Here is a 14,261-nt window from a genome sequence, read left to right on the forward strand (position 1 = left end):
CCTTGTGCAACTAAGCTTGTGTTGAGAAAGTTGTTGTAGATACATACACACAAAAGGTCGCAATGGAGAATGGGCAACTCAAGCAAAAAGTGGCTTGTCTTACCAAGGACTTGACTCAAGTAAAAGACAAAACGGAGCAAGCCCAACATCATCAAGATAACACTGTTAAGGGAGTGAAGAAACTTGATGAAGAACAAACTGTGGTGTGCTATGTGTGCCACAAGGAAGGCCACAAGTCCTATGAGTGCAAAGTGAAGAATGGGAGAGGAGCTATGAAGAAAGAGAAAAACAAAAAGAAAACAAGCAAGCTCACCAACATCTACACCAACAAGGTGGACAAAAAGGCCTCCACACCTTATCTCTTGAAGAAAAACAAAGATGACAAGATGGTGGCCATCAAGGTGAACAAGCAAGCCAACAATGGGGCAAAATGCATTTGGGTGCCAAAGGAGATCATTTCCAATATTAAGAGCACCAAGAAGGTTTGGATCCCGAAAGGGAAGTGAGAAGTCCAATGGACCTCGGGAAATTTGGAGACTTGGCAAAGTATGGGTGTATTTCATAGGGTGCATCATTATGGACAAGGTAATTGCCAAGTGGGTTAGTGAATACTATGGACCCAAATTCCCCTTCCCATATTATATAACTAGATTTAATTTCTTGCAATTTCAATTAGCATCTAGTTTCTTTTTATACCTAGGTTTGTATTTGCATGTTTAATCTTTTGTCTTGCATACACTGGTATATTTTATGGCAGATTTGCTTGGTTTCACTCTTAACCCTTGGAGTAAACATACGTGGTTTAAATTGTTTAGGAGCACGGTACATAGTTTATTTTACAACTATTCATCTAATATGTGCCAAAGTTTAAATTGTAGATAATTTCTTTCGAATATCACTTTTGAAAATGATTCTCGCATTCATGTGATGTCATCTTTCAAGTGGTATTTTTAATTCTAAAATCAATGTGCATGTCTCCTACAAGTATTCCATACTTGTGTGCACAAACTTAGGGGAGGCTACTCTACAAGTTGAATGCTTTGAGACTAACACCTTTTCAAGCTTATCATGTGTGTAGTAGTCTCATTGTAAGGAAAATAGAGTCTCCGGAGTTAAGCATCATACTTTAAATATCCATCACCTATTGCAAGTGGTATAAATCAAATTGGTTTCCACATATGGTATTTCTAAACCGATATCATCATATTGATTTCATTTTGGTATTTATATGCTTTCTCCATGCATTATATAGATTAAACTCCCTTGAGCGTTAATTTGCCAATTATGCATAAACTACATTTTCCATCATATGTATGAATATATTTAGAGGGAGCTTAGTCTATGTAATGTGAGAGTAAAATTTTGTGACCTATTCCACTCCACATACAAAGGATCACAAAGTTTAACCCTCCCTTGTGCTACTAATATCTTCCTTTTCGGTGTTTGATTCCAAAGAGGGAGAATTTATAGGACCAAAAGCAAGTCCAATCATAATAATTTACAAGTGATAATGGTCCGAGAAAGGAAGGATAGTGGATTATGGAGTTAGAGGGAGGCTTAAATCCATAATGCCACATGGGGACATTTACAAGGGCAAGATAAGTTTCTAAAGATGTTTACATGTGGTATCTTTTAGCATCATATAATCTTGCCCTTTGCATTGCATCCTAGCAAGTAAATAGTTTTTAAATTCTAAATTTTTTATTATTTGATTGCTTTGGTCGTGTTGTCATCGATCACCAAAAATGGGGAGATTGTAAGGAAAATGGACCCTAGGCCCATTTACTTTAGATTTTGGTGTTTGATGACCAACACAACTAAATTGGACTAATGAATTTGCAAGTTATTATTTTGTAGTTCAATAAGGTGCAAGACGTGACTTGGACGCCCATAATCAATACCATAAACAAGACCCTAGAAGCACAAGAGAAGACCCAAGATATCAAGCAAAATTCAAGCAAGAAGATAGAAACCAAGTCGGACGCAAGATCATAAAGAAACGAGCTTGGCAGAGGTGACCGGACGTGACCCTATGAGGATCGGATGCGTCCGATCAGTTGCTCGGCAACAACAGACGTCAACAGCAGCGACTGGACGCTGAGCGAGGCAGTGACTAGATGCACGGATTTCACTATTCATCGTCAATAGCAACGTTCTCAGCATGACCGGGCGCGACGGCAGGACGACTGGACGCACCAAGAAGCAGCGTCCGATCATGTCTAGAGAGGTTCCAAAGCGGCGCCAGTGCTACCGGACGCGTCCGATCGATGATGATCGGACTCGACAGTGAGTCCGATCAACGCGCGCACTCAACGGTCAAGGACGACTGGACATGTCCGGTCAGGACAACAGCAGCGTTCGGTCAGTAGCAGAAAGTTAGATTTCGTCCCCAACGGCTACTTTCTTCATGGGGCTTATAAATAGACCTCTTAACCTGCCATTTGAGACGTGGAGAGTTGAGAAAACATTTCAAGGGTATTGATACACCATTTTAGTGATCTTCACTTATACAGTGGTTAGTGATTCATTATGTGATTAGCGTAGGTGCTTTGCGAAGTGCTTAGGTTAATTACACCACCGCTTATGCGCTTGCTCTAGGTTTAGGCCTAGTGTTTAGTGAGGTTTGCATACCTCTTACCACTCGATGTTTGCGCGCACTATTGTACATCGAAGGAACTTGTAGTCTTGCGAGATCACACCAACTGCGTTTGTGGTGTGACCGCCACCGTGTGCCGGAGAGAACAAGGCCTGCGACGTTTTGGTCGGAAGCTTGATAGTGAAGACGGCGGGGAGCGGTCCGGGAGAGGCTTTGCCACGAGTGGCTTAACCGGAGACCCGCTAGCGTGTGGGGAAGGCCCGAAGCTATCTACGGAGTTACCCGATCGGGAGCTTGGCCCTTGCGAGGGATTCCTTGCGAGGGGCTCCAACGAGGACTAGAGAGAAGCTTGCGCGCTTCTCGATACCTCGGTAAAAATACTGGAGTCATCGACGGAAGTTTGCATATCTCTACCTTACTCTTTGGCTTCCGCATTTATATTGCAATCTTGGTCTGTGCTTTACTTTCCTAGCTTAGTGATAGGCTAGTTGATAGGTTTGCAACCTAGGTTGCATAACTCCTTTTTACGGTAGAGATAACAATACACTAGCAAAACCGTAGTTACACATTTAGATAGTTTATCTTTTACATAGGTTTTGCTAAGGTTAGAAAAAGAGACCATAGTTTAGAGTTTGAGTTTTAAGTTGCCTAATTCACTCCTCTCTTAGGTGTCACGGTCTCTTACCGCCTGAATCACCTAATTAAAACTAGTTATTTGGACACTAATCGATACAACTAGTCTAATGTTGTTTGCATACATGGACTAAAAGATACTCCTTCTATTTTAAATTATAAGACATTTTGGTTCTTCTAAATCCGTAGATTTTGCTATGCGGTTACACATTCACTATGTTTAGATACATAGTAAAAGCAATATATTAAAAAAGCTAAAATGTCTTATATAATTTAAAATACTGGAGGGACCATTAGTTTACTTTAGCTCTTTCTATCAAGAACTAGTTTATTAGTTGAGGTATGAACTGCACTTCAGTCCACCTATTTGGATGGCATCGGAGTTTTAATCGTAGCATCAAACATGCCCTCAACTTCATAAGTCAAGTCAATTCGGCAATCGTACTCTCCCTCGACTTTGGCCTTCGGATTCAGAGAGCCACAACTGAAAAGATACTAGACTGACGAGAGCTTGCTGATCAAGTACTCAGTTTGAGTTCTCAGTCACACTTGGACGCCAATTTGACATGAATCACGTTTGGTTCTTAAGCGAGATCTAGCCTCAGCAGGCTATCGCGGGAGAGCAAGATTGGCTCACCGCCGCTGCCAAGGCTCATCTCGCTGGAATGGTCCCATTTAGAGAGCTTGCTTGGGAGATTAAGAATGTTAAAGATGGTTTTCTCGATAATGGAATGTTGTTGAAGCTTGAAGGATTCAAAGGTGATACCTCTGTCCTGTAATATAGTGCGCTAAAAATTTTAAGATAAATTAAAAAAATATATAAAAGACATATGTACTCTGATTTTATTTCATAATAAGATACTTTCATCAACCTTGATAAATGGATAGCATTTAATGTAAAACTGTTTTTTTATCTTTATAATACATTATATTTAAAGATAAATTTTGAATGTCAGTACAGGACAGAGGGAGCAGAAGGAAACTTACCGAGACAATGCAGAAGACAACAATACCAATGAAATAGATTTCTATGTGTGCTTATTGTTGGTTCGAATAACTGTGACTTGGGATGACTTTGAGAGGGCGAACCTCCCGGTTGGGCTCTTCCCCGGCGCAGGGCGCGGTGGCCCTGCCTCCCCGCACGCCCTGCCCGATGCGGCGGCCTTGCATCCCTGCCGCCGTTCAGAGGCCGCCTCACCTCTCCTCCTGGCTCGGCTCTAGCCGGCGTTGTGGTGCTGCCCAGGCGGACCTCTCGATGCCCCCAGTGCACCTCCCTGTCGCGAGGTAGCTAGCCAAGAGGACGACATATCGGTCCCACATCATTCTCTCCTTGAATATTTGTTCCACATGTCATTTTTTTTTCCTACAATGGATTGCGTGGTCTATTTTAGTGTTGCTGAAGAAAATAAAGGAACTAAACAGTATTCAAATAGGTTGCTACCCAGACAAATAGGTCTGATTTGCGTAGCAGAGATACTCTAGCCAAATTTGCTCTCTTTTTTTTTTTTGTTTGAGACTCCAAATTTGCTCTCTGGCAAGGCTAGCTTTGCTTGGCTCAGCCAGACGAGACGAACCTTTAATTCGAATTCGAACGCATCACCGTATGCCGCATACGTGGGGCTAGGCTGCTGCAGGAGAGTCCCCAACCAAACGCCCTGTAGCAGATTATTCGGTTCCACTGAGCCAGGATGGAGCATATGAACGACGACCATTTTTTTTAACATAAAGATAAATCCGTTCTCTTTAACACCCACAAGCAACGCTGAAAGAACAGTCTTCCAAATTTAACCGAGGTTCTACAAAAGTGGCTTTGGTGCAACAGGGTAGGGAGCGGCTGCAATGTCAGGGAATGACACTTCAGTTCTTTCAGCGCTTCCCACCGCCACCGCCCAACTTGGGGCCCTTGGAACCCTTCGGGACGGCGCCCTTCGTCTGCGCCTTCTGGGACTTGCTCACCTCTGCCTTCTTCGCTTTCTTCTCATCCTTGGTCTTCTTGATGCGCTCCTTGATCTCGCTGCAAGGTCATGACAGTTACAATGAGTGGAGAGGTATTGAGCATCAGTATCTATTGCATTTCTGTAAAATATCACTTAAGTACAAAGCAGATTTTTATTGGTTAGACCAAACAAATGGTTACCACTGTCAGGCATAAATGATGGCTTTATTATACAATTGGCAAACATACCGAAGAGCAGCTTCTCTAGCAGCATCGCGAACCTCCGGCTTTTCAGCTCTCTTCTTCTGGATCACTTCCAAGGAAGCACCCACAATTGACCTGGAGTATGGCTTCTTGGTGGTGCGGCGCCTCTTCTTGACCGCTTCAGCATGGATATCCTACAGAGAAAAATGGCAAATACATGTAAGTTATAGACTTCTAGCACCATTATGAGCATGGCAATGATTGTTTTTGCAAACATCTTGGCAGATGCCATGCATCAAATAGATCGATACAAAGATAATGATGAAGTGTAGATTAAAAAAACAACAATCACATGATTCAGAATACAGCTAACTATATTAGCTAACATTAAATGTACATTAACACCTGCAGGTTAGCTAGTTAATGTTATATATCAGCGCTGCATATAAATACAGAAGCTAACATATCAATCATAATCTGAAATGGCGAGAAATTGTCCAAAGCTGAGGTCTATTGAAATCCTGGTCCTAGTTTAATAAGACTTGTATTTAGCTAATACGAGAAAGCTGTAGCTAATCTACCAAAAAGCATGGAATCATCATATGAGAAATGAAAGAATGACATTCTTAAGAAAGTTGGCACTTAGCTGGGTAATATCACATACCTTCTTGTGTTGCTTCCTGTACATTGCTGTCCAGGTAAGCTTTGCAGGCTTCAGGCGGTTGTGGAAGTAGCGCTTGCATTTCGAGTTGGCAAAAAGGAAGACCTATAAAACAGATGTATTTTCTTTCCATAATAACATTTTATATAAGATTAGAAGTCTCTTATAAAAATGTAGCAGCAAGTAACCTGAGAATCAGCACGAATAAATCTGATGCCTTTCCCAGGATAAATCTTCTGACCGCTGAAGCGGCAAAGTTCCGTCCTGCAAGGAGATGATCGTACTTAGAATAATTACAAGATCCATAACTCTTATAATATAACATTAGTTCGACAGTCATTAATCAATCACAAAAAATATACTAGCCATGCAAAAAAGAAGGGCATTGACTAACCAGATAAAATAACATATATTGCAATAAAAGAAGTGGAAACTTACTTCAGCACCATCTTCTCAGCTTCAAGAAACTTTCACCAACTACATATTTTACAAGAACCAAAAAAATAAAATCAGAATTGATGATATGTACATTTGACAATGCTACTATGCAAGTACAAAACCTGAGAAATCAGTAACAATGTATTAAGCAACAAGGCGTGCTAGCTCCCACATAAATACCAGCATTTGACAGGCAGCAGAAACACAGTAAGTTTGCAGCCACACAAATACCAGGATTTGAAAGGCAGCAGAAATTACAACCAAAACTGAGTTCCTGCTGCAAGGGTGCTATCGTGCATCTTGCACATCAATGAAATAGGCAACTATGAAATGCCTAAGGCCATAGTAACACTCAAAATATTTAGCTGTCGGGTGACTACTGGCAGCAGAAACACAGAGCAAATCTCAGCTGCAAAGCGGGTTCCCTGGTCCATATAGCACACACAAAAGTTTGGCAACTACACTATTGAAACAGCTATATCGCCACAGTACATGTGCTCTGATCCGTCCCAGGGAAAGGAAACCTAAATCAAAACACACATAGCCAACACAAAACTTGATTGGACACATAGCCAACACATAGCCACAGTACATCTGCTTGCAAGACAATGACTGCAACTAATCAGCTACAGGTGCAAAAGAAACCAGATGACAATGTAACTATGCAAGTACAAAACCTGACAAATCAATAGCAATCAATTAAACAACTAAGCAAATTTACAAGGGCACAAATATTAGGATTTGACAGGCAGCAGAAAAGCAACCAAAAGTAAGTTTCTGCCGCAAGGGTGCTATCCTGGTGCATCTCGCACATCAATGAAATAGGAACTATGAAATGCCAAAGGCCATAGCACCTGAGTGCATGTGCTTTCGATTCAAAAGGGTCCCCCAAACACTTTCAGAACTCAAAAGGTTAAACTGACATGCGAGTACTGGCAGCAGAAACAAGGAACAAATCTCTCCTGAAAAGAGGGTTCTCTGATCCATATAGCACGCACAAAAAAAAAAAGACAACTACGCGATTGAAACAGCTATAGCGTCTCAGACACCCAGTACGGTGCTTCGATCCGTCCCTGGTAAGGGAAAGCTAAACACAAACAGCCAACTCAAAACTCAACTGGATGTACACCTCCCGATGTTTATCTACCTCCAGGACAGTGATTCACCTACAGGGGCAACAAATGAAACGATCTAATGACCAAAACCACCAGATCACGGGAATGGAATTAGGGACGCTTCTAGCGACAACAACAAGAGATAAGGCGAGCGCAGGAGCTAGTCTAAGGCAGGAACAAAGGTAGAAGGTTTCGACAGTTGTCATACCTTCCGGGCGGAGGAGCGGAGCCGCAGGCGGCCGCGAGGCGGTGGTGGCGGCGGCGGCGGAGGACGAAGGAGGAGTGTGTTAGTGGCTCCGCTAGGGTTTCTTATATTAGTTGGTGCGTTGGGCACTCGGGCTGACGATTAGGTTCTGATATGCTGCGAAGTGGCCGCTTTTGGGCCCAAAAAACCGCATTGTGGGCTTTAGGCATAACAATCAACACATGGGCTTTTTTTGGGCGGAATTAGGAAATATTTTTCTACCTTCGTGGACTATATTATCTTCTTTAAAACCTTTCATCTCATCTCTCAACTCTTAAAAAAAAAATCTCGGAAGTGATCACACGTCAATCGACTGATTTCAGTTTGTGTCACAGAAGATTTTTTTCAACCAGGACAGGACACGTGCACATGCAACCAAAAGTGAATACTCGAGATTCGATACGACTGATTCTGTTTGTGTTTCGGTCATTTTTTTCAACCACTCAAAAGAGGACACATGCACAAGGAACCAATCAGTACGAAAAACAAAAAAAAAACAAAGAATACAAATGATTTCCCTTATCGGCGAAAGACAATTTCTTAAAAACAAAAAAGAAGCCAACTAAAAAGTGTCAGTCGACAGTTAAGAAGATAGAACGTATACATATGCAAACCAACCAACCTATATAAACTTAAAAACTATCCATCAGAACCACTAGATGCTAATCCAATATACGAGGTGAGAGGTGGGATTCTTTTACGCTTAAGCCCCCCACCCGCCGACTTTTTTTTTTTGCGCTTAAACCCCCTCACCCCATCTATTGGATTAGCATCTAATAGTCCTGATCGGTAGTTTCTAAGTTTGCACAGGTTGATTGGTTTGCACCGGATGATACGTTGCCAAAGTAGTGAGCTGCAACCAACTGAACAACCCGTGATCACAAAACAAGAAGAAGCTAGCTTCCAGGTTTTGATCTCATTCTCCAGGAAAGATCCGTCCATCTCACAGTTAATTAGTCTTCAAGAGATCCAATCCTATGCATGCCAGGAGGCGGCACCATGCACTTTGGTTTGTTCTTCAATTCTGCATGCAGGGGTGTTGTTGCTTGGTCTTTGAAAGCTAGCTGAGTGTCCATGCCATTGACACTATTGGCTTGTTCTTCACCCAGCATTTACTTACTTTGTTTCTTTCATTCATCCTATCACGCCCAAGGAAGCCGTGGTAAAGATGTGCTGTATTACTACGGATGAAGACGAGTATTCCAAAGAAACGAAGCAGCAGTTGTGTTGGAATGTCTTCCAAATTCATCGATCAGCTGCCAACGTCTCTTGACAAATTTTCACTTGGCCAAGAAGCACTGGCCCCCATCCTTTGGATCTCCAAATGCAGCTCAGGAGCCTGAGATAATCGAAAGCAAATGTCACTAGAATGATAGACACATGCATTATCGCTAACCACCTAAATCAAAATGATTGAACATACTGTAAAAGATTGATGGCTGAAAGGTGTCGAAATCTATTTTTAGCATTGCAAGTTGTAACAAAATATAAAAACTAATACTGACAAGCTGAAACAGCACTCCAGTATTAATAAGAAAATAAGCTTAATTTAGCCTCTGTAGCATGGATGCTCAATAGTTGACCATCATTCAGGATTTAGGACATGGAAAAATAATGCAGAACAGAAAAGGAGAAAAGAACCCACCTTCATTGACAAGTCTAAAGACTTCGTGTACAACTCATTTGCAGATTCCTACAAACAGCAGGTCTGAACTTTAGTTTCCAGTGAATTCAAATTGCACCCTTTTTTGAGATAATGGAATTAAGGTTTTGGCTTCAGCCCTCTTCAAAGAAGAGGCATCAGTCCACACTTATTACAAAATAAAAAACGTCTTCACCATAGAAAGCATAGTAGAGCGGAATGCAACCCTCAAATCAACATCACAAACATCATCACCATCCGCTAATTAATTGTACACATCCACATTAGCTGCTTAAACAATTAATCCAACTAAGAAAGCACTCAAGCTCCCTAGCTTAGCTTATAACAGATCCAGCACATAAGACCCAAGACACATGGTGACCTAAACTGAAAGCTTAACACAGAAAACATGCACCTCGCTGGTTTACAAACACAAGACACCAAGGAAAAAACAATTAAAACTTATGCCAACCCACTGAACACAATAAGACTGAAATACTTAACAGTCAAACTCTATTGCAGTTCACTGAAACCGGACTAGATTGAACCTAGATTCTACTAAACAGAACCTAAACTTATACTGAAAATAGATTCTACTGAACTTAAACTGAACTATTTTACCCGAAGATTCTATTACTTGAAATGAATAAAACTGAAAGTAAGAATTATTTTACCAGCAGATTGTATTGGACTTGAAATGAATAAAACTGAAAATAGGTTTAAAAAACTTAACATGAACTTAAACAAAACTACAACTAAAATAGATCCTACTAAGCTGAACTGAACCAGAACTTCAAATGAAAACATATTCTATTCTACTACAATTTAACTCATCGTGATTATACTAAAAGCACTAAACTGATGTGACGCTGAAATAAATTCCAAGCTCAAGAAGAAACCAAACAGCTAGCCAACAGGAAAAGCACAACGACATGCTACTATGACCTGCCAGACTACTGAATATAGGAGCGACACAGGTATCACAGAGAAACCAAGTCTGAACTTCACAAAGACTAAAACACTGAAATTTTAAAACTGAAAGCACTAAACAGACATACTACAACTGAAACTGAATGTACAAAAACTGAAATTTTATTACTGAAAATAATTAGTAAAATAATTCTTATTTTACTAAAAATAAATATAATTATTTTCAGTTTTATTGACACAGGTTTTATTATGTGCAATTAAAACTTATACTGAACATATAATTAAGATGACATAAAGATAAAAAATGAACTAAAACTGAACTAATAACTAACATGAACATGAAACTAAAGTCTAGGAACAAGAAACCTGGAATTATAACTGAAAAATAAACTAAAACAAAACTAGAGTTAACTAAAAACTGAACTGATAACAATCCTGAACCTGAAACTGAATTGAAAAAATAATGAAGCAGATATGGGCACAGCCTATATATGAGATAGTTTACATTGATATTTCCTTGCCAACATTTAAATTGACACGCGTGTGAATTATTCCATCATTTTCTCTTTGGAGGAGCAGCAACTATGTGCATGGGGTGAAAAGAGCAGGACAGAGGAAATTAATAAAGAATTACAACTAACACCAAGATCTCAAGCAATACTAGATTATGTGCATAGGAGTCTGAAATATGATGAAGGCAAATTAAACCCTACACGTCAGCGGCTCGCCTACACATGCTTAGTAGTAGTAAACTAAAACTGCCTAAAACAGTACTAGTAAATTGAAAGCATGAGCCCTGCAAGCCTGAAACTAGCTTCTTCAACCATCGTCTCGATCATCAACCAACCGTAAACCAGCATATGATAAAAAAAAAACATAAACCAACACGGCATGATGGAACAAAAAGACCTCCAGAAACTCAGCCAGTGACCATGGTTTCTTGAACTTTCATTCATTACCCATTTTAAACATAAGTTTTCTCACTGAAAGAATTGTCTCAAGCAGACCCAAAGATGAGGGGTGTTGGCAGCAGCCCTCTAGAGTCCCAAGTCTCAACCTAGTCGACTCAGGCGAGTAATCCAAAGAAAATGTTTCTGAATGAAGAGGGAGATTAATCAGGACAGTAGTATGCGACGACACACAAGGACACAATCACACAAACACTAGCAACATATGTCCATAGCTGCTTGGTTTCTGAATATACTATACTGCGCATTCTGGACCTTTGCTCTGGGTGCTCAGCATCTACCTTCTTTTTTATCAAGCACGCCCTGCATTTAAGTACGCATACATATGTCTCCCTTACTATTGCAACCCACGGGAATGTCCAACTTAATTAAATAAATCCATTCCATGGTGTGGGGAAATTAAAATCCATGTTTACCAGTGATCACTGTTTGCCTGTCGGCTGCTGCATACAGGCATACATGCAACTGTTACATGAAGCTCTGTTTTCCTGTATTCTCTTATCTGCATTGGCTTCTAAGCTTTTCAGCAACACTCTCTATCCAAGCCATGTACTGCATGTTCTATCTAACACATCTAGATAATATAGCAGCAAAAATGAACCATAACAAAACCAATGAATATCACAGAATCCTCATGGAAAAGTCCTATGCAAAAAGAAAAAAAACTGAAATCACAAATTTATAATAGCCTTGACGCTACCCACACTACAGATTCAAAATACACACACAAATTGGGGATCTCAACATCAGATTGTTTGCACGATCCAGGGGGAGAGTAAGAAGGCATGAGATACAGTCGAAAGTACCTACTCAATCTGACGAATCATATAGGATTAGAGTAAGGGGAAAATACCTTCGCCAACGCAACGAGAACATCCACAGAACGATTTGGAGGAGTAGTCAGGGGAGAGGCGCTATAGCAGAAGGGCTCCCGCGACTAACGGCAAGCACTGCCTGCCCACATCCGGAAGATGAACAGGACAACACAAGGGGAGGGTGTCACACCCTTGGCCGCCGGCTAATCGCCGTCGACGTGAGCACGATAAGGATACGGAACGAGGACGCCGGCAGGGAAGCCCTCTGCCTTGGCGACTTGGATTTACTGAGCCCTAGTTTAGTTTGCCCGAATCAGCGGCAGCAGATTCACTGTAGAACAGTGTAGCGCACTGCAGCATTTCGTTTGTATTTGATAATAATTGTCCATTCGTTGACTAATTAGACTTAAAACGTTCGTCTCGCAAAGTACAACCAAACTGTGCAATTAGTTTTTTATTTCGTCAACATTTAATACTCCATACATGTACCGTAAATTTGATGTGACGGGGAATCTTCTTTTTGCATAGTGTCAAAGTTTGGATTTTAGTGGAACTAAACACCCCCTGAATGAGAAGTCTGCCGGACACGGCACATGTTTGGGCACGGCACTTATGTGCCGTTACGGTCTCTGGCCACTCGGCCCCACATGACAGTACAATAATGGAAACGTAATACGTAAAGCTAGTAACATAGACGGCTTCAGTGGTGGTCACCGGGTGTGACATCTCCCTCACTTGAGTTGCAGCTTGCCCCCAAGCTGCTGCTTTAGGGAACCTGTTCTCAACGACGTAGTAGTCCTCCCAGGTTGCTGCAGTATCAGGTAGACCCACTCAGGTTAGCTTCACTTGAGGTACGACAGTATTGCCTTTCTTGACCATACGATGATCAATAGTTTTCCTTGGTGTTGTATTAGCTGCATCCAAGTCAGTGAGGACAGACAAAGTGTCAAAAACTGACGTATAGTCTTCGGTGTATGGTTTCATTTGCTGAGATGTGGAAGACTAGGTGAATCAATGAGCCTTCTGGTAATTGCAGCCGATAAGCTATTGATCCCACCCTCTCTAGCACAGTGTAAGGACCAAAATACTTGTAGGCCAGTTTCGGGTATGGTCTGTTAGCTACAGTTGACTGAGTATAGGGCTGTACTTTCAGTAGCACTTTGTCACCAACTGAAAACTGATAATCCTGGCGTTTGGAATCTGCCACCAACTTCATTCTATTTTGTGCCCTTACCAAATGTTCTTTCAGTGATTACAGATGAAGCTCACGGTGTTCAATAATATCAGCTACTGATGTAGTTGTTGTGGGTGGAAGAGATGGCACTGCTCCAATGTTAGGTTCATAAGTCATAACCATGCAATGCTTTGAATGGTGAACAGCCTAGGGCAGAATGCAATGATGAGTTATACCATAACTCTGCCAAAGAAAGCCATGATTTTCATGATTTAGGAGAGTCTTGCACAGCACACCTTAGGTATATTTCTAGACACTGATTTACTCTCTCAGATTGTCCATCAGTTTGCGGATGATAAGCAGTGCTAAGTTGTAAGTTTACCTTATACAGTTTAAATAATTCTCTCCAGAAATGGCTAACAAAAATGGTGTCCCTGTCAGAGACAATTGAGGCTGGTAATCCATGTAACTTAACCACACGATCCATAAACAGCTGAGCAATTGTAGCAGCAGTATAGGGGTGTTTGACTGGTAAAAAATGTGCATACTTTGTCAGCATGTCCACAATTACCAAGATGACACTGCACCCTTCTGATTTTGGAAGGCCCTCTATAAAATCCATTGTCAAATTCTGTCAAACCCCTTGTGGGATGGGTAAAGGCTGTAGAAGACCCATAGGGTGTTGAAGTGAATGTTTTGCATGTTGACAGATGGTGCACTGTTTCACAAATTTTTCCACATCTTGCTTCATCCCTTTCCATACAAAATGTTTCTTGAGTCTGTAGTAAGTTGCAACAATACCTGAGTGACCCCCAGTGCACTGGAGTGACAAGTTGCTATGAGTTTTGTCTGGAGAGCTGAATTGCTGCCTATCCACACCTTCCCTTGGTACCATATGATGCCCT

At 41.2% G+C, this 14,261-nt stretch overlaps 1 protein-coding gene across 1 annotated transcript; it reads right to left on the reverse strand.

Annotated features, from left to right (window-relative positions):
- Positions 1–4,920: 4,920 nt before the first annotated feature.
- Positions 4,921–7,913, reverse strand: LOC136511942 (large ribosomal subunit protein eL24-like). Its single transcript, XM_066505959.1, has 6 exons — positions 7,792–7,913; positions 6,469–6,507; positions 6,219–6,294; positions 6,034–6,135; positions 5,415–5,563; positions 4,921–5,243 (listed from the first exon to the last, which is right to left on the reverse strand). The coding sequence occupies exons 2-6, from the start codon at positions 6,477–6,479 to the stop codon at positions 5,096–5,098; spliced, it is 486 nt and encodes a 161-aa protein (XP_066362056.1). The 5' UTR covers positions 6,480–6,507; positions 7,792–7,913; the 3' UTR covers positions 4,921–5,095.
- Positions 7,914–14,261: the final 6,348 nt, after the last annotated feature.

Source organism: Miscanthus floridulus, chromosome 16 (genome assembly GCF_019320115.1).
Source record: "Miscanthus floridulus cultivar M001 chromosome 16, ASM1932011v1, whole genome shotgun sequence".
Taxonomy (NCBI): Eukaryota; Viridiplantae; Streptophyta; class Magnoliopsida; order Poales; family Poaceae; genus Miscanthus; species Miscanthus floridulus.

What these genes read in the sequence shown, in the direction of transcription:
- LOC136511942 (XM_066505959.1), bottom strand. An exon ending in ACAGGAAGCAACACAAGAAG is followed by an intron (nt 5,564 to 6,033) that starts GTATGTGATATT and finishes TTTTCTCTGTAG; the next exon opens with GATATCCATGCTGAAGCGGT. An exon ending in GCTAGAGAAGCTGCTCTTCG is followed by an intron (nt 5,244 to 5,414) that starts GTATGTTTGCCA and finishes ATGACCTTGCAG; the next exon opens with CGAGATCAAGGAGCGCATCA.